Raw genomic sequence first — 26,490 nt, forward strand, 5'->3', positions numbered from 1 at the left:
GTGGAGCCCCTGGATAGCAGCAGTGGGAGTTGGGATGGTGAGGGGGCTGAGGATTTGGGGACAACATACCGTTTGTCTACTTGTTTTACAGCAATCTTTTTACTTTTGGTTCTTTAAGACGGGGCTTCTCTGTGTAGCTCTGGATGACCTGGAACTTGCTCTGTAGACCAGGCTAGCCTCCGACTCACAGAGCTCAGCCTGCCTCTGTCTCTCAAATGCTGGGATTAAAAGTGTGCACCGCTACCACTAGTTACAGAGGATCTAGAAGATATGACTCTCAAGCAGATTGGATCCAGGAGTCTGGGGACAGCTGGCTGTACCAGGAGAGGTATCCAGGGGCAGAAAGGGGTGGGGCAGAGGACATGGTGACCTGACCAGGAGGAGCTAGGTCCTGCTTACTCACAGACCTCTCATCTTGAGCAACAAAATATCCGTCTCATAGTCTGAACTGCACAATGAAGGTGTGTACTACTAAGGAGAGGGACACAGGCAGCCAGTCCCAAGCCAACAGAAAGCAAAGGGATGCTGCCACCGTGATCCTGTGTGGGTACCTGCCTACAACCTCCTTGACTTTCTAGAAAGCCACCTGCGCTGTTAGAAGACTAACCCTTGCTGCCTTTCCAACAGCCCAGACTGCCCGTCCTTCTGATCTAAGCAGCCACGAGGCTGTGGGGTCACCATGTATTCCCTTTGGAGTCTGTATCCTTGGGCTCAGACAGGGTCATAGCTGAGTGCCTCAGGGTCAGGGCTGCACTGGGGACCAAGGCATCCCCCCACAGGGTGGCATGGGCACATCACCCCAAGGCTGTGCAGACGAAGAGGCCATTTTGGATTCCTTCTCATGCAAAGGTTGAGGTTATGGTCAGCAGCTCCTGTGCTCGGAGCCAGTTTTATTTTAAAGCACATTTTAAAAATTCCCCAAAGTTAATTCAGAGAAAGTTAAGGGGTCTTAGGGTAAGATCCTAGCCAGGCAACATCTACCCAGGTGACACTGGGAGTTGTACCCAGATGCCCAGGTCCCCTCGCAGGCACATAGCAGGTCCTGGAAAAGCAAGGTAGGCTACCCAGGAAGAACAGGGCTGCAGGAGGGTGACAACTGTGCACGGGTTACTTTTATTTCATATAAAATCACACTGAGGAATTGAAAAGTCAAGTATACTCAGCTTGGATTCACCACCACAGACTCCACACTGGAGGGTGAGACCACCAGAGCCTACATGCCCAGACACATGTGCAAAGGAATGCAGAGACAATCTGAGGCCACGATATCCCTCTGCAGGGACTCGGGCCCCATAGTTTGCTCACTGCATGAGGGCTAGGCTCAGGTCCCTGGGGTTCACCTCAGTAGCATAGGAGCCCAGATGAGGGCAGGGTACAAGCGACTGACACTGAAAGAACAGTCATGGTGTCCCAGGGACAGAAAGGCAGCTAGTCCCAGAAGGCAAACACTGGTGTCTGCATGGGAGAAGACTCTCAGGAAGTCCCCAGCCTCTGTCAGACTGCTCTCACCCAGCAGCAAAGGAACAACCAGAGTTTAAGGCAAGTCCCCTGAGGGGAGCTGTTTGTGTACTGACAGAATGCTAAGCCCACACGCACCAAGGCTCCACTGACTGCAGTGCCATGGGTAGAGAAATAGTCACACGTCACCACTCTGACAGCTCAGGCACCCTGCAGCACCTGCCCAAAGGGGCCCAAGTGGCTTGCTTCTCATGCTGAGCTCCCCACGGGCCCTGCCCCAGTGCTGGGCCTCAGCATGGGGCTACCACTTTCCTTGTTGAGAGACTGTTGCAGTTGCTAGTTTGGCTGGAACAACAAACCCTCAGCTCCACGCCCTCAAACACTAAATTTTCAGTGAAATAAAAGCAGGAGGCCGGGCCCATGCGCAGGCATGCCTGTTCTTTGGATCTGGACACTGTAGGATACATTCATAGTAGGCCAGCAAGGGCCAGCAGTGCGTCCCACTTCCCTGAAACACTGAAGTCTGAAAGACAGCTTGTCTACCACATACGTGCCTCAACAACACTGCTGATTCTAACACATGCTCACACACACACCACACAGACACACACGGATGAGCACACACAGACTTGCTGGAAGGGTCAAAGGATGCCCGTTCCGGGACAGCAGGGAGTGTTTCTGGCAGCCACTTTCACTGTTCAGTGCTGGGTGTCAGAGGCCTCCAAGCCAGAGTCTCTGGAAACCCATTCCTTCCGGTAAGAGGGTGTGCTGGGGATGGGCCAGCAGGACTCCCAGCAGCTGCTGTGCTGGCTTTCTTCATGACTGAGAAGCAATTCCACCTGTGGGTGCTCATGGCCCACATGACATCCCAAGGGTCAGGATGGTGCGAGGATGGCCGCCTGGGACTGCATGCTTCTCCTGGCAGTACACACGAGAAATGACAAGTGCCTGTGGCCCGTGGTCCAGGCTCATGGCCCCATCAGCTGGCCAGCTCCATCTGCCTACAAGGCTGCTGTGCTTGCAGGCCACTAAGCATGGATGTCTGCAGACATTGCTGCTCTGAAGGCTCATACAGAGAACTCGGGGCCTCCTTTCCTGGTCCTCATCTGCAGCCACCTGAATCGGAAGCCAACAAAGGGGTTCATCCAGAGGAGGGAGGGAGGGCCCCCAAAGACAGACTTCATCCCTTCCCACCGCAGCCTGCGCTCCCACGTGGGCTTCTCGCTCTTCAGCCTCTCGATCTCCTGGGAGCAGAAGAAGCCAGAACAGCGGTGAGAAGAGACCCACAGACAGCCTGTGGCTGCACATGGCTACACATGCATGCTGCAGGCCTCCAACGCCTGTGTGGAGCTGGGCACTCCTCCCTGTCTCTCACACAGATAGGCTGCTGCCGTCTACCTGGGTCAGCCTCAAAGCCAAGTGGCTCTGGCTCTTGTGGCATAGTGGCTTCTGGATGGGGCCAATACTTTGCTCAAGTTTCTACTCATCTGTATTTAGGCAGCACCTACCCCAGGCCTGCAAAAGTGGGAGGGCCTTCACGTTTTTGAGACCCACTGAGTTCTGACCAGGAAGGAGCCTGCCTGGTTTTACCAACTTAAACCAATCCTGGGCCCAGAAACTATGCTGCCCCAATGGAAAGAGCAGTAAACACAGGCCTGTGGGCCCAAGGTCAGAGATGCCACATGCCCATGTGGGCTGTTGCTGCTGACAGTGGCCCCTGCTGCCCCCTGCAGACACAGGACAACACTCACTGTTTCATCATTGCATATTGAGTGGATCTGGGTGCCGAACATGACTGCGGTGAACGTGAAGAACAGGAGGCCCTCAAGGCACAGGAAGACCAACAGGATTACAGTTATGGGAGGGGAGAAGTCGCTGCACTCTGCAAATGAGAAGGAGGTGCTCAGTGTACAGCACTCTACAGGGGCCCTACATGTTTCCTAGAAGGACTGTCCTCCTGCATGAGGCCCATTCACACTCTCTAAGGAGCTGGCACACAGCCACCCCATCTCTGCCAGCCAGCAATCTCACCTCCCCTCAAGTTTCTTACTGCACTAGGGACTACACCCAGGGCTTTACAGTACCAGACAAGCACCTACCTTCTTCCACTGCATACCCCAGCCCTCTTTTTACTTTGATAGGGTCTCACTAAATTGCCCAGCTAGCTTTGAACTTGTGAGCCTCCTACTTCAGCCACCTGTGCAGTGCATGGGTCCCCTGATGTATGCGACTGTCTTGAAAGGACCCTCCTGTATCTACACTGTGTGGCTACATGGGACACTCTATACTAGAGGCACTGTCACACAAGTTCAGCCCCACTCGTCTCTCTATAGCTGCCAACAAATGCCTGACTAGACTACACCTGTCTGGATACCCTATCAGGCCACGCCAAAGCTATGCTAGCCAGAAACAAACACAAAACGGATGGCTACAGTGGCAATCCTGCCGCCTCTAGTGTCAAAAGTCTGCAAGTAGCTGAAGTGATTTATCACAAGCTGGCCATGCACTGAGTGAGGTATCAGCAAATGAGCAGGCTGGCAGGGATGAAGCTGCCACATTCTGACCTTAAGAAATGTTAACTCTTTACTGGAATAGTGGCTTATACCTATTACCCCAACACTAGGGAAGCTGAGGGAGAAGAATCATCCCTGAGTTCAAGGCCAACCTAGACTACAAAGTGAGACCCTGTTTCAAAACAAAACAAGCCAACCTCAGGTTATTGGATTAAGGCTTCCCTCCCATCCAGGAGCCCAGCTCTCCTTGGGCCTCCCCACACTGCAGTACTCTCAGAGTCTTAGTTACCTGTCCACTGTCCTCGGACGCAGGAGATGAACTGAAGCCCACAGAGAATCAGAGCATGGACTGAAGACAGAGCTATGTACATCTAGAAGGAGGGAGATGGATTAGCTGTTTCCAACAAGCTGTCATCCTAGAAGCAGGGGCTGGCAGAGCTCACACACACCTCCCACCCCCAACGGGGAGAGTTGGCATGGAGGAGTGAACTGTGGGCAGCAGCAGCCGATCAGACCACAGTGGAGCAAGCCCAACAGCCACTTGACAAATAAGCAGAGGGGAAATGAGCTCTGTGAGTGAGGGAGGCCCTATGGATGACAATGGTGGCAGAGGGACAGACAACCCTACAGCCAAGAGGTGATGTAATAGACAAGTGGCATGGTCACCCTGGATTGTGCTCTGCATGTGACAACACAGGCGCTAGCTATGGCTAAATACCTCCCCCAACTCCAGCAGGTTCAACTCTCAGAACCTCCAGGTCAATGCGTCTCCAGAAAACATGTGCACTCACGGTGAAGAGCACGAAGAACCTCTGATTCTTCTCCCCTACGCAGTTGTTCACCCACGGGCAGTGATGGTCCATCTTTCGAATGCATCTCTTGCAAATACTGCAAAGGAGAGTACACTTTTCAATACCTTGTGTTCTGGGGACATCAGTGACACCAAATGAAATCCAAGGTAGGACAGGCTGGGGACATCTCTGCACAACACCTATGATAAGTATCTATGTAGCATAGGCTGGCATCAAACTCATGACAATTCTCTTGCCTCCGCCTCCTCAGTGCTAGGATTGCAAGCCTGTATTCTACTTTTTCCTACACTGTTTTTTCCTGTTCTTGCCTAACTTTCCTGCCAGCTGCACTTTGAAAGCTTCCATCGCTGACTGCATCCAGTAAGTACTTGGCCATGCTAGACTCCACAATATAACTACACCACTGCCAAACCTAGGTTTTTTTGTTTTTTGCATGTCCCCCAATGCACCTGCCAACCTAACAGCTTCTAAGCCACTCCCAGCTCATCTCCACTGGACCTGAGGAGTAGGCTCCCTGCCACAGCAGATCATTTTAAATGCACAATGCAGTGACTCCTGCACTTGCTGACCACTCAAAAGGAATCTGGACAGCCAGTCAGTCTCTACTGCCACCCCCAGCCCAAGGCCACTGCTCTGTTCTACTCCACCTCTGTCCTAGCTGGGAAAATAACATCTTCCCACAGTTTCTCCACAGCCACAGGTGACAAGGCCTACTGTGTTGTTTTTCCTCCCTGTAGATCTTTGAATGGTCCTGCACCATTCACTTGCTTCTCCTGCAAAGTCCAACCCTTCAAGAGGAAGATAACCTCAAGGGGAGGTCACACTCCATCTTTGTGCACACACAGGGACTCAGTCCAAGGACAGGGAATCCCAAGAGATTTCCAGGAATGGATAAGTATCCCAGGTTCACACACACCTAATATCAGCACCCCAAGGAACAGTAGCCTAAAATCTATCCTGGCACAGCAGGGAAATGACAGACTGAAGCAAAGGCCAGTAGAGGGAGCCAAGGAGAGGCTGACATTCAAAAGGCACCTGTTTGTGGGCTGGACTGTTGCTCCTCTTTCTCATTAACCAGTGTCAGTCAAAAAGTGTGCCTACAGGAGCCTGCATTTGGTCAGCAGATCCTGCCACACATGAGGGGCAGCAAGCATAAAGAGGCTTAATTCTCTGGCTACAAAATTCATATGCCGGGCCAGGAAAACAAACGGACACCTTGTTACTTCCTCTGACTGTTGTCCAGCTCGTCTCCTGTCCTGTTTGAAAAGTCCCGTGGGACTACAGGTACCGCCTGGGCTCTGCTGAAGGTAGAGGCCATACCTGCAGTGGTGGGCACGCTCTGGCTTGATGCAGCAACATTTGGGGCACTTGTAGATCACTTCGCCCGGCTTCAGCTGCAAGCTCTCCATGTACTCCTTCGTGGCGTTGCCTTTGGGGACAGCTCCCTGTGCACACAGATTGAGTTCAGGTTGGGTGAAAGGACACAAAAAACAAGGCTCGGGCCAGCCTGATCTACCTAGTGGTTCCAGGCTACCTAGGGCAACACTGGACTACCCTGTCTTAACTCCCCCACCTACAACAACAACAAAATCTATAAAATATGCCATAATCCCAGCAATGGGGAGGCAGATGCAGGAAGATGGCTGAGTTTGAGGCCAGCCTGGGCTACACGGTGAGACTCTGTTTCAGGAAAACAAAAGGCTCCTGAAGCCTGAGTGTGCTGAGTTTGAGGAAGGGAGTTTGTATGGTCAGAGGCCTCACAGACTAACCCAGGTCACTGGCAGACAGTGCACCATAGGATGAGGTCTGTGACACAGCTTTGGTCCCGTGTGTAGACTAGCCAAGGCCACTGTGAGTCAGGAGAGAAAGCAAAGGCCTGCTGTGGATTCTAACACAGCAGGGAGGCAGCCTGAGGCCAGGGAGCCTTGACTCCATCTTAGAAGGCAACATAAGCTTACAGCAGCGGTTTTTAGCCTTCCTAACATTTCGACACTTACCTGGCAGACACAAGCATGGTATGTACAGACCAGGAATCCATGCCAGGCAGGATCCTAGGTAGTGCTATGAAGAAGCTGAGAACTTTCATAGAATCAACATGTGGCCTCACAGCCTGCACTGGCTGCCTGGAGGGAGTGCTCTCACGTGGGCTTCAGATTGCCCCTGCAGAAGGAAGCCCTGCCCATCTGCCCTGGATCTGGGGAAGCTACAAAAAGGGTGTTTCTGAGAAGCAGCCAACTCTCAACCCAATGGGAGCCTGCTCCAGAGATGGCCCAGCACACTCCTCATGTGTGCGCTCATCTGTGCCAACGCTATGTACTGCTCCCTCACAGCATCAGGCCGTGCGAACACTCTAAGCTGGAGAGACTGGGTACCCACCGGGTCAGTGAGCATGGTTCTCAGGTGGGAGGACAGCGCAAGCACTGCCAAGCAGTTGAAGAGGACTCCATTCCCTACGGAGTACCAGAAGTCTTTGGAAGGCAGCAACATGACGAAGGTCACCACGAAGTCTGCATAGACGACGAGAAGCCATGTCATGACAGCACAGACCATGCCACAGCCATCTCTGATGAACCACACCCTGTCTGCCATGTCAGCCTCGGAGGACGAGGAGGATGCAGAGTCGTAATTGTCATTGTCACTCAGAAGAGGATGGTGCTCAATGTCCCGAAGCCTGTGTCCTGACGGCTGCATGATTCCCTGACACACCCTGCAGAAGCAGTAATAGCTGGTGAGACTCCTGGGCAAAAATGCGCGCGTGCGCGTGCGCACACGCACACACTTAACATGAAGAGCACCACGTGTAAAGTCAGTTCGAAGACACCAAGCAGAAAAGAATATAAGCACCAAGCTAGCCAAGGGATCTGTCTCCACTTTCCTCACCACTGTCCTGCTGTGTGAGATCCAGTGGGTCCCCACACTGTGGGGTTTACCTGTGCATGCAAAGCTGTTACCTACCACTAAGAGATAATGAAAGGCAGGGGCTATACAGACTCACAGCACTGCAGCCCGGCCCACTGCTGTCCCCAGTGACCGGATCTGTTTTTGCTCTGGACAGGGCTCTTCACCTCCTCAACACAGGGAAGAAAGCATGGTCGAAGAATATTCTGTCCTCCCACTTTTAGGGGCTCACTAGGCTGAGCTCCCACCCTGGCTTCCCCAGGTTAATGGAGGTGTGTGACTGCTTCTGTGGAGGGCTCCCTCTTTGCCGCTAGATTCCACAATCATAGGCTAGTTCTAGCATATCATTTTTTTGTTTTGTCCTGGAACTCACTTTGTAGACCAGGCTGGCCTCGAACTCAGAAATCCGCCTGCCTCTGCCTCCCAAGTGCTGGGATTAAAGGCGTGTGCCACCACTGCCCGGCTTAGCATATCATTTTTAACCTTTGTAAAGTCTCCTCTGTTCATGAGTCCATTTTTACTTCCAGACTTTTCCCATCCTTCCTGTGGTCTCTGACTGCCAAGATGGCATGGGTCAGAGAAACTCAAGAACCAGGTTCTTTAGTAGGAACTGCTCTGCCTGTGGCGCTGGACCTGCTGGGCTTGTCTTCTCTTAGCGCATTTGCTAAGGGTGGGAACTCTCAGGACAAGCACAGGGAGGGAGGCAGAGCCCAGCTGTGTCTTGGCCTTGTTACATGGAGAGGAAACACTGATGGCACCAGGGTGAACTAACCCTCTGGTGCAGCATCGAGGTAGGCAAAGGAGAGGGAAGGGTGTTCTCGAGGCTCCAGGAAGCAGCTACATGGCTTTTAAAGTCTGGACACAGCCAGGCAGTGGTGGCACACGCCTTTAATCCCAGCACTTGGGAGGCAGAGGCAGGCGGATTTCTGAGTTCAAGGCCGGCCTGGTCTACAGAGTGAGTTCCAGGACAGCCAGGGCTACACAGAGAAACCCTGTCTTGAAACAAAACAAAACAAAACAACAACAAAAAACAAACAAAAAAACAAAGTCTGGACACATTTCTTCTTAACTGCAGTGGAACACACTTGCCTGTGGGAATCCCTACTGGCAGGGTGAGGAGTTCCAACACAGCACAGACCAGGACAAAAAGGCAGATGTGATAGAATTCCTTGCCCCTGGTTAAACAGTCTCCTATGATTCCCAGTATCTTCCCCCCCACCCTTTTTTTTGAAAAAACAATTACACAGTGTAGCCCCTGCTGACCCAGAACTGGTCCTATGGACTCAATCCCACAAAGCCTGGCCTCAATCCCACAAAGATCTGCCTACTTCTGCCTCCAAAGTGCTAGAACTAAGGGCATGCACCACCACACTCAGCTAATTTCCAGTTCTTTAGGAAAATTGTAACTGGGCCCAGGGATCATCAAGGCCCCAGCCAAAAGGATCTACAGGCCAGGAGCCCTTTGTTTCCTGGTTTCCTTTGCAAGATGTGCTCTGTGAGAAACAGCCTGGCTGACATGGAGGAGCGAGAGGTTTTGGGTTGGAATTCCACCTTAACAGTCTGAGCTCTCCCCAGACAGCAATACACTGAAAGTCAGATGGGTCACAGCGACTACTGAGTGGTGCCAACTCTGCTGCACTTCCTGGCTTAGGTCCCAAGAGAGCTGCCAGAACATGGGATATACTGCTCCTCCTGGGGTAGCTATACAGGAATAGCATACCTAACAATAGCCATGGCAGGATACTCTTGGACACGCACATCAGGCTGGCAGTGTGAAACATGCGCGTCCTGAAGCAGTGCATCTGCAAAATCCATGGACAGTGAGGGAGGAAACAGCCCAAGATCTAGGCATCACAAGTATCATTTCCTTTTCCTTTTTTACAAGGTCTCATAGCTCAGGCTGTCCTTAAACTCCTGACTCTCCAGCTTCTACCCACCAAGTGCTAGGATGACAAGCATGTACTGCCAGACTTGTACTAAATCTGAAAGGCAGTCACTGAAGACAGAGGACTGCAGCTGTCTGTGAATGTGCGCCACCACGAGTCACTTCACCATTGCATTAGTGCGATGGGAAAGGAGAGTGAGGAAACCACCTGCAAATGTGATGCTGAGCCGCATGACCCACAGGAGCCATGTCCCACAGCAAGCACCAGTGTCTGCTGGTCCACACTTGACAATCAATTCTGGAGGAGCCCTGAGAACACTGTCGTATTAGTCAGAGTTCTCTAGCGTCACAGAACGTATGGAATGTCTCTACATATTAAGTCATTTATTGTAATGACTTACAGTCTGCAGTCCAACTAACCCAACAACAGGCAGATATGAATGAATGGGAAGTCCAAGAATCTAGTAGTTGCTCAGTCCCATGAAGCTAATTGTTTCAGCTGGCCTTCTATACAAGAAGGAATCTTGAAGAAGTAGCCTTCCTTCCTCCACTGTCCTTATAAAGACCTCAGCAGAAGGTGTGGCCCAGATTAAAGGTGTGTACCACATGCCTGGACCTAAACTGTTCTTTACTTGGAACTTGCTCTGTCCCAGGTGGGCCTTGAATTCAGGAACCTGCTTGTCTCTGTCTCCTGGGATTAAAGGCATGTATTGCCTGGGCCTAAGCTTTTCATGGCCACTATGTTTCACGATCTGGATCAAAAGCCTGTGTCAGCCGGGCGTGGTGGCGCACGCCTTTAATCCCAGCACTTGGGAGGCAGAGGCAGGTGGATTTCTGAGTTCGAGGCCAGCCTGGTCTACAGGGTGAGCTCCAGGACAGCCAGGGCTATACAGAGAAACCCTGTCTCGAAAAACCAAAAAAAAAAAAAAATAAAAATAAAAAAAAAACAAAAAAACAAAAGCCTGTGTCTTCCAGCCTCAAGATCTGGATCACAGGTGTGTCCTCCATTTCTGGATTGTAGTTCATTCCAGATACAGTCAAGTTGACAACTGGGAATAGCCATCACAACTGGTGTCTGTGAGGTGACAGAATCTTCATGTCCATCAAGTTAGTGGGCTTTATCTGCTCCTGAGCCTGTACTCTACACAGAGTAAAGCTCATTGTTCTCGCTGTGAGTAAAGCACAGACTCCTGGAGCATTACAAGATCTCCATCTGCCCTGGTGACAGACACATCTGCATGCAGCCTTCCTCTTCTCTCTGCTACTGGCCAAAAGCTAAGGAGTCAATCAGCAGATTCCTCCCTGGGGCAAAGGCAAGCAGATAGGTGGAAAGGGAGGCCTCAGCCTGCAGCTACCTCTGGGCTTGACTATACACACCTTACCTGTCCCACACCCCACAGCTGCATCACAGTGAGCTCTGCTCTGGTTGCTTGTGACCACAAGCCTAGCACTCAGGAGGCTTTGACAAAGAGGATGGTCAGTTCAAAGTCAGTCTGAGCTAGTGTAAGACCCTGTCACACACCTGGTACACACTCACCTTACAAGTTGCTTCTAAGCATCATGGGAGCACTTGTGCCTTTTTTTCAGGACCGTAAGCCGCATGCTGTCCTGTGTGATGTGGCCTGCAAGATAAGAAGCCCGATGACAGGTTACTTGCTGTGACAGAGCAGCATATGGTGTAGAGGCTGGTGAGTCCCGGATGCCACACACACACACACACAGCCAACAATAGCACTGTGGCTCTGCACTTGGGACTGTCCACAACAAGAAATTACTGGGCTTCGGAGTTCTCATCACAAGCAAATTATCAACCCTGGAAACAAAATTATTGATTTTATTATTTATGATTTTGAGATAAGGTTTGATAGGTTGCCCAGGGTGGCCTCCAACTCATGGGCTCAAACTATCAAACTATAACAGCTAGGACCAGGGCACACAATACTACAGCCAACCATGGCTGAGTGACATGAGTACATGAACTTATCAAAGCAAAGTTCACGAAGAAGCCCACTGTGGTGACATCTGGCTGTATCCCCAGTACTCAGGAGGCCAAGACAGGAGGACTGCCTCAAGTTTGAGGTCAGCCTGGGCTACATAGTGAGACTATGCCTAAAAAGAAATTCATTAAGTTGTTTTAATAAATATGTGTTTCCCTGTGCCCCTGTGAAGCATCCATGAGAAATGAAGAGGGCTAACATGCCTGTTGCAGGGACTAGGGCAGAGCTGGAGAGAAACACTTCAGTACACATACATTCATGAGCCAAAGCTGCCTTCCATTTACTCAACTGTGACTTCCACCTCTGTGGTCATATGCACATAAGCAGAAGGAACTCAAAAATCAGTATCTTTTGGTGATGGGTTCTACTAAGGACCAGGGATGTGACATCTAACCCTGTAATGCCCCTGAGTGCTTGCCTGGGACCCTGGCCTCACACTGAGCTGATCGCGGGGGTGCTGTAGTCACAAACCCAGTGCCCTACATACAGAAACAAAGCAGACCTCTGCAGCAGACAGAGACGCACCTCATCACCTGGGGCTGGGCATCCAAGTACTAGCCCCTTTACAAAACCCAGAGATGGAAGGCTCAAGACCGAAGTTCCATCTGCAAGGTTCCCAAACAATGTGCTGATTGACTGATCCCAAACCAAGAGCACAGGGATCAGGAAGAGATAGTGATAGATCCTCTGGCTGGGAACCAGAGTGATCCAGAAAGATGACTGGCCACGTGGCAACCTGATAGACATGAAGTGGGAGGGGCACAACACATGAGAGGGCCCTGCTCAGGCACCAAAACTCAGGTAAGAGGACAGGCGTTCTGAAGAGGTAGCAAACAAACAGTAATTGACATCAAGGCAGGGTGAGCTTGGCAGGGGAAAACTGTCACCCAGGAGCCTATTGGCTCCTCTCACCCAAGCAAAGATGAGCAGAGGGCAGGAAGAGTGGGGCCTGAGGGATCACAGCACAGTCACGGGAAAAGGAGCAAGGCAGTGAGGACCGACAGGGCCCACTGGCCTCTGGGACGTGGGAACTGCTGGCTGCTGAGGAGAGATGACATAGGCTCACTGACCATGGCGTGTCTGCAGGGCAGGCCCAAAAGGTACCCAGCAGCCAACCATGGCTCTGACTTAGAGTGGGAGGCCACAGCAGCATGGGGAGAAAAGAGACAGGTAAACACACCACAGACCCTGGAGCACTGGGAACATGAGCATTTCAGATTTCAGGGAAGAGGCAGGGCAGGGAAGGAACCAGGAGGGCTGGAGCAGTCAGCCACCACAAACAAAGCTCACGACACCACCAGGGACCTTGTCCTGGCACTTTCAGTAAACTGCTAAAAGCCTGGGGCCGCTGACTGCTAAGATTACAACTCTTTTCTAGGGCCTCATACATGCTAGGCAAGGAAAAAGCAAACTTTCACTGTAGTCAAGAGAGAGGCATCTAAAGCTAGAGGGAGAAGAGGAAGCTTCAATTTTTAATTTCCCCAGGGTCCCCTCCTTTCATACTAGCAGAAGCACTCTTGATCTCCCTACCTTAAAGAAGAGCTTCTCTTTGTCCACGGCACCTTGCTATGGCTGTGCCACATTTCTCCCAAAAAGAACAGATGCCAAGTAAGCCGACTAAGCCACTGGATTGAGCATGAGATAAGGCTTATCCCAGAGGCCCTTTACTTTTGTCCTTGCTTTGAATTTGTCTTATGGCCATCAAAGTGGTACAGGCTCACACCAGTTCTACTTCTGAAGGAAGGGAGCCCACGTGTGTAGGCTCAGGGAATGAAGCCACAAAGGAGAGAGAGGGCAAGGAAAAAGACAACTGTTAGAGGGTGGAAGGCTTGCCTAGCCCTGAGGAAATCTCATATCCACAACTCTCAAGTGATCCAAGGCAGCAGACCTACAGATCCCTTCACGGAGCATGCACAGTGCAGGTCCTCAATGCTGAAAAGAAGTCACTGTGCACTCTCTAAAAGGTAAGTTAGAGACTGTATGTCCCCATGTCACAGAGATGTTGGAGATGGAGAACAGTGCTAAGTGTGCAGACAGAAGGTTCTGCACTAAACCGCTGTCACAGACTGAGCAAAGCAGAAAGCCCAGCTAATTCAATAACTCAGTGGCTGCATGGCCTGGAGGGTGGGTAGTGTCACGGTCCTCCCTCAGACCAAGATGGTGGCAAGCTGGGAACTTGCTAAAATGTACGTTGGAGGTTGCAGTGCATGCCTTAATTCCGGCACCCAGGAACAGAGAGGAGATCACTCCAAGTTCAAAACCAATCTAGTCTCACTGCAAGTTACAGGTCTCACAGAACTGGCTGCAAAGAGACCCTTTCTCAAGTAAGCAAACCCCAATACAAGAGCCTTTGGACACCAGACGAAGGGTCTGGAAAGATGTAGGTGAGCGGAGACTAAAGCAGCCCACTCTTCAAGAGGCAGGCTGGGAGGCCACGTGCAGGGAGGTTCAGGGACAGCTGTGGAGCCAAGGAAGAGAAAGAACAGAATGCGGAGAACCTACCATGCTCAGAAAGCACTGTAAGGGGCTGGTCTCTCTGTCCAAAGGCCCTGCCAGGGCTCAAGAAGGAGGTGGTAGGCTAGCAAAGAGCTGGTGACAGAAAAGTAGGTGTTAAAGGCAAGACCTTCCAGGCAGTGGTGGCACACACCTTTAATCCAGCACTTGGGAGGCAGAGGCAGGCTGATTTCTGAATTCAAGGCCAGCTTGGTCTACAGAGTGAGTTCCAGGACAGACAGGGCTACACAGAGAAACCCTGTCTCGAAAAACCAAAAAAATAAAAAATAAAAAATAAAAAAAATAAATAAAAAAGGCAAGACTTAGTCTGGAGTTACAAAACAGAGTCCAGGAGGGAGAAGCAAGTGCTTAAAACCTGAGTCACTGAGAACTTGGAGTTGCCCAGGTCCCATGGAGACCCAGCAGCAGATTCAGAGTGAGGGAACATATAGAACTCCTTAAGATGAGGCAGAAACCCTGGGCATTCAGAGGGGCATCATCAGGGCAGCAGACTCCTCCCTGTGGAGGAGTAAACCTATGCCTCTAACACGCTTCCTGGCTATGTCACCAGCCAGGTGAGAAGGGCACCTAAGTCAGGGTGGGGACAGCTTCAAAGGGAGACAAACCTCTATGACCTAGAACAGTGCACATGGAAAGTGCTTCTGAAGTATTCTTCACTCCAGTGCGCAGTTACCAGTGTGGGGCTGGCCTCCCACCTATTATTTTCTCCTCTAATTACTAAGTCTAAAAACTATTAACCTTGAAGAAAATATAGACACATCCAACCAAAGCCAAGTGTCAACACATCTGCAAGGGCTCTATACACTGCAAGCAGTAAGTAACCCTATTTAATCTTTCTAGAAGTGTCTTTTAAATACTTAGTCATGCCGGGCGGTGGTGGCGCACGCCTTTAATCCCAGCACTTGGGAGGCAGAGGCAGGCGGATTTCTGAGTTCGAGGCCAGCCTGGTCTACAGAGTGAGTTCCAGGACAGCCAGGGCTATACAGAGAAACCCTGTCTCGAAAAAAACCAAAATAAATAAATAAATAAATAAATAAATAAATACTTAGTCACAATAAAACAGCAGTAGGAGCACCAGGCCACAAAGGTCAAAGGTGGAGGGCACAGGCACAGAAGCAGGAGGCTAGGAGGGAGTTACCTCAGGGGTGGAGCACCACTGGCCTTTCCCCTCAACAACCATACTTGCCCACAGGTCTAGCATAGCAGCAAAAAGGCAGCATGGAGATGGAAGAAGCCAGATGAAGGTCTACTGTGCTGTTGAGGCTAGCCTCAAACTCCTGGGCCCAAGCGATTCTCTGTCTTATCCTCTGGAGCCAGACGTAAACTACCACAGCCTACCTACATCAGAGGCTTTTAGATAGAAGGGGACTGGAACTGACACAGCTCTCTCACTGTCTTCATTAGGTTCCCATTGCTGTGAACAGATACCATGACCAAGGCAGCTCTTAGAAGGACAACATTTATTTGGGGCTGGCTTACAAGTTCAGAGGTTCAGTCTATTATCAAGGTGGGAGCATGGCAGCACCCAGGCAGGCATGGTGCAGGAGGAGCTGAGTGTTCATCTTGTTCACAAGTCAAACAGAAGACTGGCTCTTACATGACTAGGAGGAGGGTCTCAAAACCTACCCCACAGTGACACCCTTCCTTCAATGAAGCCACACCTCTAATAGCACCACTCCCTGGGCCAAGCATATACAAACCACCACATTCACTGATCTTTGTGTTCTCCACAACTTAGAGGGGACAGCGATTAGTTGATGACAAAGCAGAGACTTCCATCTTCAAGCAGGAAGAGTTGAAAAGACTAACAATGTGCGAGCTAGGAGGCTTTCCTATTGCGCCATTAACCAATCACACCTCTGTGTCAGAGGACGCCTGAGTTGGCAATACTCCATGCACACTGTCACACAGCAATGTAAGGGAGCTGGGGTCCCAGGGGAGGATGGCAGGAGCTGGTATTTGAGACTTTCAAATACCATTCTTCCTGGCTTCCGTTCTTCTCCTCTGGCCAAATTTAATTTGCAGCCTTTTTCTGTAATAAACCAACTAACTGCCATCCCTTTCAGTGAACTCTGAGTCCTTCCTGTGAACTGTGACCAAGCTGGTGGCTTTGGAAAACCCCACCCCAACTTGCAGTGTGAACAGTGAGATTGTTCCTCCTAAACTTCATATCTCAGCAATACTCACAGAGGACTTAAACTCTCAGCTGGTCCAACTCAAGTGTGCTATAGCAAGGTATCAGTGTTCACCTGTCCTGGAGCTCAATTTAGGAATAAGAAGTTGACTGATAGTTTTGATTTTATGCATTCTGTTCTGTTCTTGTGCTTAGAGCATTCTGTAAAAAGTATAAAGGCTGGAGAGATGGCTCAGTGGTTAAGAACACATGCCATGTTTCCAGAGGACCTGAATTCACTCAGTTCTCAGCTCACAACCACCTGTAGCTCCAGTTCCATGGTATGCAACGCTCTCTTCTGGCCCACATATTTATACACACACACACATATTTATAAATAAATTAATAAATTCTTAAAGTATGTTATTGGGTTTTTTGTTTTGTTTTTGTTTTCTGTTTTCCAAGACAGGGTTTCTCTTCTGTGTAGCCCTGGCTGTCCTGGAACTCATTCTATAGACCAAGCTAGCCTTGAACTTAGAGATCTGCCTGCCTCTGTCTCCCAAGTGTTGGAATTAAAGGCATGGGCCACCAGTGCCCAGCACATATGTTACTTTTATAATCAAAACATTACTTTTAAGAACTATTCCTCAAAAGCTGCCTTTAAATCTGGCAGTGGTGGTGCACACCTTTAATCCCAGCACTTGGGAGGCAGAGGCAGGCGGATTTCTGAGTTTGAGGCCAGCCTGGTCTACAGAGTGAGTTCCAGGACAGCCAGGGCTACATAGAGAAACCCTATCTCGAAAAACCAAACCAAACCAAACCAAACCAACCAAACAAACAAACAAACAAACAAACCCCTGCCTTTAGTAAATCATTACATATCATGGCTCAGCGGGTACTGAAGCTAGGAAGTTCTGGGGTGACTCAAAACCACTTCCAATGCACCCAGATGTCACTTTTGTAGGGCCTGACTTCCAGTCTCCTTTCTACAGGTGAATAGCTATAGTACTGTCTTAAATAACTGACACTCAAGTGAGAAAGTAATAATTTCAATGAGAGTATAAAATCCTACCTGTATGTTAGACTAGTCCATTCACTTCACATATACTTTTGAACTGAGGGTCATCCCATTAGCATGGATACTTCCCATCTTGTTTTGCTTTGCTTGAGATAAATCTGGACTTTCAATCCTCTCACTTCTACCTCTAACTCTTGGATGCTGGGGCTATACTTGCCTTCTCTTCCATTCTTGAAAGGGGGCTTGATTTTAAGGCATGCTGATTAGTAAAGCCACAGAGTTCGAATTTATTTGTTTGTTGTTGTTTTGAGGCAGGGTTTCTCTGTGTAACCCCGGCTGTCCTGGAACTCACTGCATAGACGAGGCTGGCCTTGAACTCACAGAGATCAACCTGCCTCTGCCTCTCAAGTGCTGGGAACAAAGGTGTGCACCCACTACATCCAGCTTAGAGTCTTATTTTTTTAATATATCAACTAACCAACCAAACCCGGACACTCAAGAGTTAAAGCGTTGTTGAACAAATTCTGAATGAAATTACCTCTTCACTCCCCCCCCCGCCCCGCCCTCAACCCAGAAGCCAGTAACACCTTACCAGTAACTCCACAAAGTACACAACACAGTTTCAACACCTCCAACCTGTCTATTTTGTGTAACGTTCAAAAACTGAAGTTAACACTACCATTAGCCCATTTTGTAAAATGCCTCCAAGAACCTTTTTCTTTAACTAATTCTGCAGGGGCAAGTATCACAAGGTATTTTGTTTTTTGTTTTCCTAAACGTAGCATTAAGTAAAAAGTTATAAACAACTTTGGAAAAATCAGAGTCATGTGATGGGCACATTTACGGAGAAATATAAATGACCTCTCTCCCAAGCCAGTAAAATAGACACAAGTGTATTCATTGAAGGGATTGCAAAGCCGACTGTAGCTTAGATCTGGACACCACCACATACAACAGTGAAAGCCGCTATAGAGCAGACAGCTGCAACTCTCATTACTCCAATTTAATTGCCACACTAAAGTGGCTGTTCACGAGCTAATAAAATGTGCCTATTTAATAGCTAGAAGGGACTTAGTTCTAGAAATGATGACAGCTCAATAGAGTTGAACCTTATTGCCCTGAAAGCTGACCTGCTTATCCCAGATGCCCTTCCGGGTAACTACCCTCCCTCCTAAGACCAGGTAACCAGGGGCAGGAGGAAGACCGGCAAAGAATAGAAGAGTCCTGTTAAAGAGAGACGACAGAGGACTGGAGAAGACAGACCTGCGACAAAGCACGACTATAAAAACTTCACAGCTCACAGACGGTGACACCACTTTATGACAGCAACCCTGATATTAGCTACAGAGAAAGCTTGGCTCTGAAGCGGGCTGTCGCGCCCAAGGTCAGGCAAAAAGCTGCAGGTGCAAATGGGGCCCGATTCTGCGGAGTCTGCAGAGAAGCCATGAGACCCCCGAGGGGACTGGAGCGCGGAGGCCGCGAGGAGCCTCCTGGGGTCGCGGCCGCCGCTCTCACTGCACTCACCCGAGGCCCGGGCGGGGTCGCCCAGTGCTGCGGCTCCTCGCGGCCGGCGGCTGCAACGGCGCGGGCGGCGACGCATCATGCGGTAGCGCTCATGGCCGGGCCGGGGGGACCCGGATCCGCTCGGTTACGCTCAGCTCGGTCCGGTCGGGCCGGTGTGCGAGAGACAGCAGCTCAGCAGAAGCGGGAGCCTGACGCCGAAGTGGAACAGCCAAGCAGAACGACCCCGGAACTAGACCCGGCGAGGTCATGACGCTGCGCCTGCGTCCTTCCGGCCGCGTCGCCCGGGGCTTCCGGGAGGAGGCTCGTGAGGAGGCTACGGCGATTTCGTCCAAGACTGAGCTTCCAAAAAACTCGGCGATTCTTGGAGAAGAGGCAGCAGCATTTACTGCAAGACTACTAAACGGAGATCCCCGGGAAGGGTGGCCCGGAAGAGAAACTCAGTGCCTACGGGGCGCCTCGAGGGCCACGCCGCGTCGCCATTCAAGTGCACTCACCCGATAAAGCCACCCGCCGCACCGCACCATAGATGAAGTTAGTGGCGACTCATATTCTCTCTCTAGGCTGACCTGTGCCAGGTAGAGGAGGGAAAACTACGGAGATGGAAGATGGAGGCGCGGGGGTGGGAGCAGCTGAGCCAGAGGGTGTTTGGGAGCCGGAGGAAGCGCCCCGGACTGGAGACGCGACGCCTGGGTCCAGGCCTGCACAGCTCCACGCCCAGGTCTCTGGAGCGGCGCTGCGACCCCTTCCTGATGATCGGCCTGAGTTTTGCAGAGGTAGAAACGAGTGTTTTAGAACCCCCCCACACACGCCCCCTGTCTCTTGGGTCCCCGGACAGACGTTGCACAATTTGTCCAGGACGGAGAAGTGTTTGGTAGTTAAACTAGCAAACGCAGGATGTGCTGTAATACTAAAAATACTAATGACAGCTTAGGGATCTAGCCCATTGGAGTCTACGCGCCACCCTCGCTGGGTTTCCCGTCTCCGTGTCCAGAAACTGCTATTCGAGCTAGATTCTTGGAAGTAAGGGTACATTAAATTAACTTTAACAAAATTACAACTTTTAAGACTAGGCGTGAGCAGGGCGGTGATGGCACACGCCTTTAATCCCAGCACTTGGGAGGCAAAGGCAGGCGGATTTATGAGTTCGAGGCCAACCTGGTCTACAGCATGAGTTCCAGGACAGCCAGGGATATACAGAGAAACACTGTCTCGAAAAAAAAAACAAAAGCAAAAAGACTAGGCATGGAGGTGAACATCTAAGTCCCAGCACTCAGGAGGCTAAGGCAGGAGGATTCTGAATTCGAGACCACCTTAGACTACATAGTAATGCCATCTTGAAAAAAAAAATACATCTTTTGGGTTGAAAAATTATGGCTACATCTTTTAAGTTTTATTCTTATGTCTGTGGGTGTTTTGCCCTCGTGTATATCTGTGTACCACATGCATGCAGTGCTTGAGGAGGCCAGCGGAGGGCATTTAGATACCCTGGAACTGGCGTTAGCAGTTTTGAGTTGCCATGTGGATGCTAGGGAATCAAACCTAGGTCTTCTGGAAGGGCCACCGGCCCTCTTAACAGACTCGCAGGTTCTCCAGCCCCCTTTGTGGTTATAGCTTGTGCATCCATATGCTCACTATGGTACCAACCTTTCAGTTGCCTCTTGTTGGGCCTGCCCTGGGTAGCTATTTTCTCAAGATGGAAAGGGGGGCTCAGGACACTCACAAGACCCAGGAGGCCTTCTGGATCATGTGAGGAGTACACAGTTGCTCGTTAGAGGAGACTTTCTGGAGCCTGTGGTCTGTGCCATGAACTCCGGTGAGCATGCCTTCCCATGCTAGGGTGGACTTCTCAGTGTTGGCACTGCATCAATTACCCATGCACCTCCAAATAACCATGCACTTGTAGGTAACCCCGATGAACTCAGCAGTTCACTGAGGTGGACCTGAATGGAACTGAGGCAGAATAGAAAGACAGGAGCATCAAGGCACGTGGGACAGAAAGAAGGCCCTCACCCCAGGATCTAGCTGACCTTTCTTGCTGAGAGTCAAGAAACCAGCAAGATTGATAAAGCCAGTATTGTCTCCAGAGACAGTCTGCTTTCCTCAAGACAACACAAACAGGATGTGAAAAACAGGAAATAAGTTGTGCACACTCACGGCCAGGGTATTTGTGCAGACCTAACTTAGCTGAATAACAGAAGCACCCAGTTCAGCAAGAGACCCTGCCTTGAAAATTCTCTGATGTCTTGAGGACCTCTGGCCTTTTAAGTACCAAGGCGGATGTGCAAATGCGTGTGCGTGCATGCGCACGCAGACACACACACACACACAGAGAAGAATAAAATATAAGCTAGACTTGGAGCTGGCTGGAGAGATGGCTCAGTAATTGATAGCACTTGCTGCCTTTGCAGAAGACCCAGGTGTGCTTCCCAGCACTCAGACAATAGCTCACCACTATCTGTGCTACAGTTCCAGGGGATACAATGCCCTCTTCTGACCTTTGAAGGCACATGGTGCACATACATACATGTATGCAAAACACTCATATACATAAAATAAAAAAATTTAAGTTATCAGCTCATGTATTTTACTTAACATTTACTTATGTAATAAGTTATTTTGAGGCAGGATCTCATATAGCCCAGGTTAGCCTCAAACTTCCCATGAAGTCTTGGGTTCCATCCCCTATCCTGTATAAATGTGGTGGTAGTCATGATATAACTAAGGCTTGTCATTTCAACACTTGAAAAGTGAAGGTGGGAAGATCAGAAGTTCAAGGCCATCCTCCTTTACAACATTTTCAGCTTTGATTAATCTTTAAAGTTTGTAAGGTATGTCTTTTGAAGAATTTAACTTAAAAGGCTGTAGGTTCCTATGTGAGGCCATTGTGAAGACAGCTAAGTCTGACTTCCTGGGAAAGCCCACACACCTGTCTTGAGATTGTATATTCACAATCACAAGTCATTCTCCTCTGTGACTATCTTGATACATAATAAACTCATTAACTTTGCTTCTGTCTGGCTCATCCTGAATTTTTTCCCCACAGCCAAGTCTAGGATCCTTGTGTTGAGATACCAGAGCAGGAAGGGAACTCATCAGACATCTGCCAGCTGTTGGGCTGTATCTCCCACAACCGCTCACAGAACGATTTCTTTGGTGTGTCGTCGATGTGCTGTCTAGGGTGAGCATATACTTGTTCCTGTCTCTCCAGGAAAAGTCGTGCCAGCAACCTGCTATCCTAGTAGTTTTGACTCCTTGACCACTAGCTTATCTCTAGGCTGTTTTGTATGTAATCAGGAAGGAAGGTTTTGTTCCTCTAACACAAAGATTGAACGGCCAGTGTAAGCAGAGTGTATTTTCAAAGAGCAGGGCGAGAAGCCTTCCTGCAAAGGCAGTATCAGGTTTTGTACAAAGTGATATGAGCACATGTCAGTGTTCAGTGTGCTCAGAGATGCATCTAGAAGACAGACACATAAATCCTCAGTCAGGAATGCTGAGACGATTCACTTTTAATAAATGCAAAACTGACTCAGGGGAAGGGAGAGGTCTGCTAACTTGCATGTGACAGATTCATCTGTATGTCTGATGTCTGTGGACAAGAATCATTTGTAACTGGTGATGTGGCTCACTAATGTAGTCCCAGCACTTAGAAGCCTAAGGCAAGGGGCTGGAGAGATGGCTCAGCTGGTAGGAGCACTGACTGCTCTTCTGAAGGTCCTGAGTTCAAATCCCAACAACCACATGGTGGCTCACAACCACTTGTAATGAGTTCTGATGTCCTCTTCTGGTACATCTGAAGGCTACAGTGTACTTATTTATAATAAATAAATCTTTGGGCCAGAGCAAGAAGATTGCTATTAATTTGAGGCTAGCCTGTGCTACAGAATGAAGCCTTATCTCAAAAAAGCCACAAAACATGTAACAAATGTGATGAGAATCATTACTAGCAATCTGAGAGAGAATGTTGTCACAGAACTAGGGACCCAGAAAGGCATTACAGACAGGCCTATGGCTTTCTCAAGATACCTCAAAGAGATCAGAACATGTCACCCCAAAATACACCTAATGTTCGAGTTTACTTTGAGCCGAAGGTCACTGAGAAGCTTTCTCTGCTTCCCCTGCTCTCCTACTGCCTAATGACAGTGACGTCATGACTGGAGACTTCAGACTCGTTCACCCAGGAGAGTGCAGAGGAGCCTCCCGTGCACTTCTGAGAGTACAATTGACCTGTCTGGCCTTGATGGTGGTAGGGAAGCTGGATGAGATGCCCTTCTTGGGTTTCATGCAAGTGTCAAGTGTGAGGTACATGAAGATAAATGGCTGCCTGTTTTTCTCCTGGCAGTCTTTGTTTCAGGGCTCCAGCCCAGACAGTAGGAGGAGGAAGGAAAGGGCTTTCTTCCTCTCCTATGTCCCCACCCTTTGGACCCATCCCAGCATTTTCACAAGAAGTGGAAGGATCCTCCTCTTGGCCTTGTGAATCACACTCTTTGAGAGCCAGGATCCTCTAAAGTAAAAAGTGTGAGGAAAGAGATGTGGTTTCTGGGGCAAGTTCCCCCAACATCTGATCGTGGTCAACAAGTGTTCCCTGGACCCAAATTAAACTTTTTGTTTTTCATTTATTTATTTTGTTTTTTGAGAAGGGACAAGGTTTCTCTGTGTAACCCTGGCTGCCCTGGAGTCTACTCTGTAGACCAGGCTGGTTTCAAACTCAGAGATCTGCCTCCCTCTAACTCCTAAGTGCTAGGGTTCAAGGCTCACTAATGTAATCCCAGCCACCATCGCTCAGCTGTTTTTATCTACTGAGCTAGGGTCTTACTTGACAGCCTTGGTTGGACTGGACTTGCTATGTAAACCTAATGACCTGAGTCCAATCCCTGGGACCTACATGTAGAAAGAGAAAACCAAGTCCAGCATGTTGCTGTCTGACTACGTGAGCACTGTGGTATGTGTACACCCAGCAGCGCTGGGTGTGGCACATACACGGTGGAGAGAGTAAGGGCAGCTTGAACTATATAGAAGACTCCTCTTTCTCTCTCTCTCTCTCTCCCCTCTCTTTATTAGATTGGACTAAGTTAACAAAACAGTTCAGTGTGTGTTTGTTGGGGGGGGGGGGGGCAGAAGGACAAACTTGGCTGTCATTCCCCAGGAGCCATCTACCTTCTTTTTGGAGATAGTGTCTCTCCCAGATCTAGAGCTCAGTGACTTGGCTAGAGTAGCTGGCCAGTGAAACCCAGGGATCCTCCTGTCTTCATCCCCCCACCGCCAGCACTGGGATTCCAGGCATGCCCACACCATGCTGCAGTTTCCAGGAATGGGGCTCACATCCTCATCTTTGTACAGCAACCACTTTACTGAGTGAGCCCGACTCTCACTCACCTTCTCTAGCTCATTCTCAACAGCAATATTTGTCAGTTATTTCCCGCTACTAGCCAGAGCACTGTAAAGGGGCCAAACAGCTCCACAGCCAAGGGTTGGACTTGATTTCTAAGGTTTCTTCCAGTTTTGTGACTGTGGTCCATCAGTGTCATTGATTTCTCTGAGGGCCTTGGGGCTGAGGCCCTCTTTTTAATGTGTGTCTGTCTATGTGTTAGTATGCATACAAGTACAGTGCCCCTAGGATCCCCTGAAACCTAGAGTTTCAGGCAGCTATATCTTGCCTAATGTGGGTGCTGGGAATCAAAACTTGGGTCTTCTGCAAGAGCAACAAGTGCTCTTAAGGGCTCCCCAGCCCAGGACCCCATAATGTTGGCTCTGGCAGAAGTGACAAGCGGGGTTTTCTTCCCATAGGTGACTCTTGTTTATTCATTAGACAAACAAGAACTGGTCCCTCCCCTGCCCCAAACAGCCCATGGAGTTTCCATTCCGCAGTAGAGGGAGGCAGGACTGAGTGTACTATTGGCCAGCATAGACACTCTGTGCTGGCAAGGCAGACTGTTAAAAAGATGTGTTATCTCTCCAGAGCATGTCAGCAGAAGGACTCCCCAGAATGTGAGTATGCACACCCTTTGATCCAGTTCCTGGGAATTATGTGGAGAAAGACTTATGTTTGCTTAAATGTGTGCACCAGAATGTTGACGTACCACCAGCCACATCCCATGTGCCCAATGGCATGTTAGTGTGTTGCTCACTCCGGGGTTTAGGCAAGCATTAAAGGCAGCTGTTGTCATGAGTTGATATTTATGGTCCTCAACATACATTAATTCTATTATATAAAACTGTGTGGAAAGAGGAGATGAGGGATGTACATGCTTATATAGTCATGGAATGCCTATAGAAAAGATATAAGAAAGAAGCCTGAGGCTAGAGAGGTGGTTCAGTGGGGAAAGGCATATGATGCCAAGCCCAACAGCCTGAGTTATGGTCCTAAGAACCTACATGGGGTAATAGAACTGATTCCCTTGGGTTGTCCTCTGACCTCTACACTTGCTGTGGTTTATGCATGAACACACACACACATACTTTTAAAAGGGGAATAGGCCTGTATTGTATAGACATATATATACATATGATTTGATGTCTATAAAATCTAGGGGCTGGAGAGATGACTCAGTGGTTAAGAGCATTTGCTGCTCTTGGCAGGTTTTGATTCCTACCACCCACATGGTGGTTCACAACCCTCCTTATACCCATTCCAAAAGATCCAACACTCTCTCCTGACCTTGAGTTCCAGGAACACAGGTGATACATATACATACATTCAAGCACACACTCATGAACATAAATATTTAAGCATTTTTTAAATCCAGGATCCACAAATGAGAGAAAGCATATGATGTCTATCTTCATACGACTGGTGTGACTTACTTTTAATGTGACCATATCTGTTGCATCCATGTCTCTGAAAATGACGTGGCTTTGTTCTTTATGGCTGAACACAATTCCACTGTGTGAACCCACATCATCCTTAGCCATCCACGGTTCTTGTATACCCAGGTGGACCATGACAGCGTTGTTAACAGTGCTGCAATAAACTTGTGCATGTGTGTCTATGACAGGTTGACATAGAGTCATTTGAGTAATGAGTAGTGGGGACTTCCACATAAGTTGACAAGCCCTCGTTGCCAGCAATACATAAGGACTTCCTGTTGTCTACATCCTCACCAGCGTTTCTTGTTTTCTTAATGACTGCCATTCTGGCTGGGGTGAGATGGATTTCCACTGTTTGAGTTCCTCAGATGGATAGCGAGGTTGGACATTTTCTTCATGTGCTTGTTGTCCTGCTTTTAAGTGTTTTTTGAACCATGAAATACACAGCAGCTTTTACCAGGAGAGGCCTTTGCCCATGCTAAGCATGAGCTCCACCACTGAGCTCCACCAAGCCTTTTTTTAAAAAATTTATGTATATGTGTTTGTGTAGATCAGAGAACAGCTATCGAGAGTTGGTTCTCTCCTTCCACCATATAGAACCCAGAGATGGAACTCACGTGGTCTGGCTTGGTGGGAAGTACCTTTACCTTCAAACCATCTCACCTGTCCAGAGCCTATTTTAAAATGTGTCATTTGATATAAACAAGAGACCAGACAGAGCAATTGGCCAAACACTTGAACAGGTCATCTCAGAAGATGCATTCCGAACACTCTGCCCGGTACTCACTTTCATCAGTCAAACTCTGACCGCAGTGAAGCTTTGATCACACCGTTCCAGAAAGTTCTCAAAAACCACAGGGATGGCCGGGCAGTGATGGTGCACGCCTTTAATCCCAGCACTTGGGAGGCAGAGGCAGGTGGATCTCTGAGTTTGAAGCCAGTCTGGTCTACAGA

The 26,490-nt window shown here is 49.4% G+C and overlaps 2 protein-coding genes across 3 annotated transcripts in view; one reads left to right on the forward strand and one right to left on the reverse strand.

Annotated features, from left to right (window-relative positions):
* Nucleotides 1–1,090: 1,090 nt before the first annotated feature.
* Zdhhc7 (zinc finger DHHC-type palmitoyltransferase 7) lies at nucleotides 1,091–19,111 on the reverse strand. Of its 2 annotated transcripts, none has more exons than XM_031341578.1 (8): nucleotides 18,733–19,111; nucleotides 11,104–11,188; nucleotides 7,160–7,490; nucleotides 6,104–6,228; nucleotides 4,763–4,859; nucleotides 4,261–4,342; nucleotides 3,210–3,340; nucleotides 1,091–2,702 (listed from the first exon to the last, which is right to left on the reverse strand). In XM_031341578.1, the coding sequence occupies exons 3-8, from the start codon at nucleotides 7,472–7,474 to the stop codon at nucleotides 2,526–2,528; spliced, it is 927 nt and encodes a 308-aa protein (XP_031197438.1). In that variant the 5' UTR covers nucleotides 7,475–7,490; nucleotides 11,104–11,188; nucleotides 18,733–19,111; the 3' UTR covers nucleotides 1,091–2,525. The 2 variants fall into 2 exon arrangements, with proteins under 2 accessions (XP_031197438.1, XP_031197437.1); XM_031341577.1 differs by having other exon boundaries at nucleotides 1,091–2,574; nucleotides 18,733–18,973.
* Nucleotides 18,964–26,490, forward strand: part of Kiaa0513 (KIAA0513 ortholog) — a 59,432-nt gene continuing 51,905 nt past the window's right edge. Inside the window, exons 1-2 of the mRNA XM_031341574.1 lie at nucleotides 18,964–19,505; nucleotides 21,776–21,910. The gene's annotated coding sequence lies outside the window, so the exon portion shown is untranslated. The remainder of the gene's footprint in view (nucleotides 19,506–21,775; nucleotides 21,911–26,490) is intronic.

Source organism: Mastomys coucha, unplaced genomic scaffold (genome assembly GCF_008632895.1).
Source record: "Mastomys coucha isolate ucsf_1 unplaced genomic scaffold, UCSF_Mcou_1 pScaffold22, whole genome shotgun sequence".
NCBI classification, from domain to species: Eukaryota; Metazoa; Chordata; class Mammalia; order Rodentia; family Muridae; genus Mastomys; species Mastomys coucha.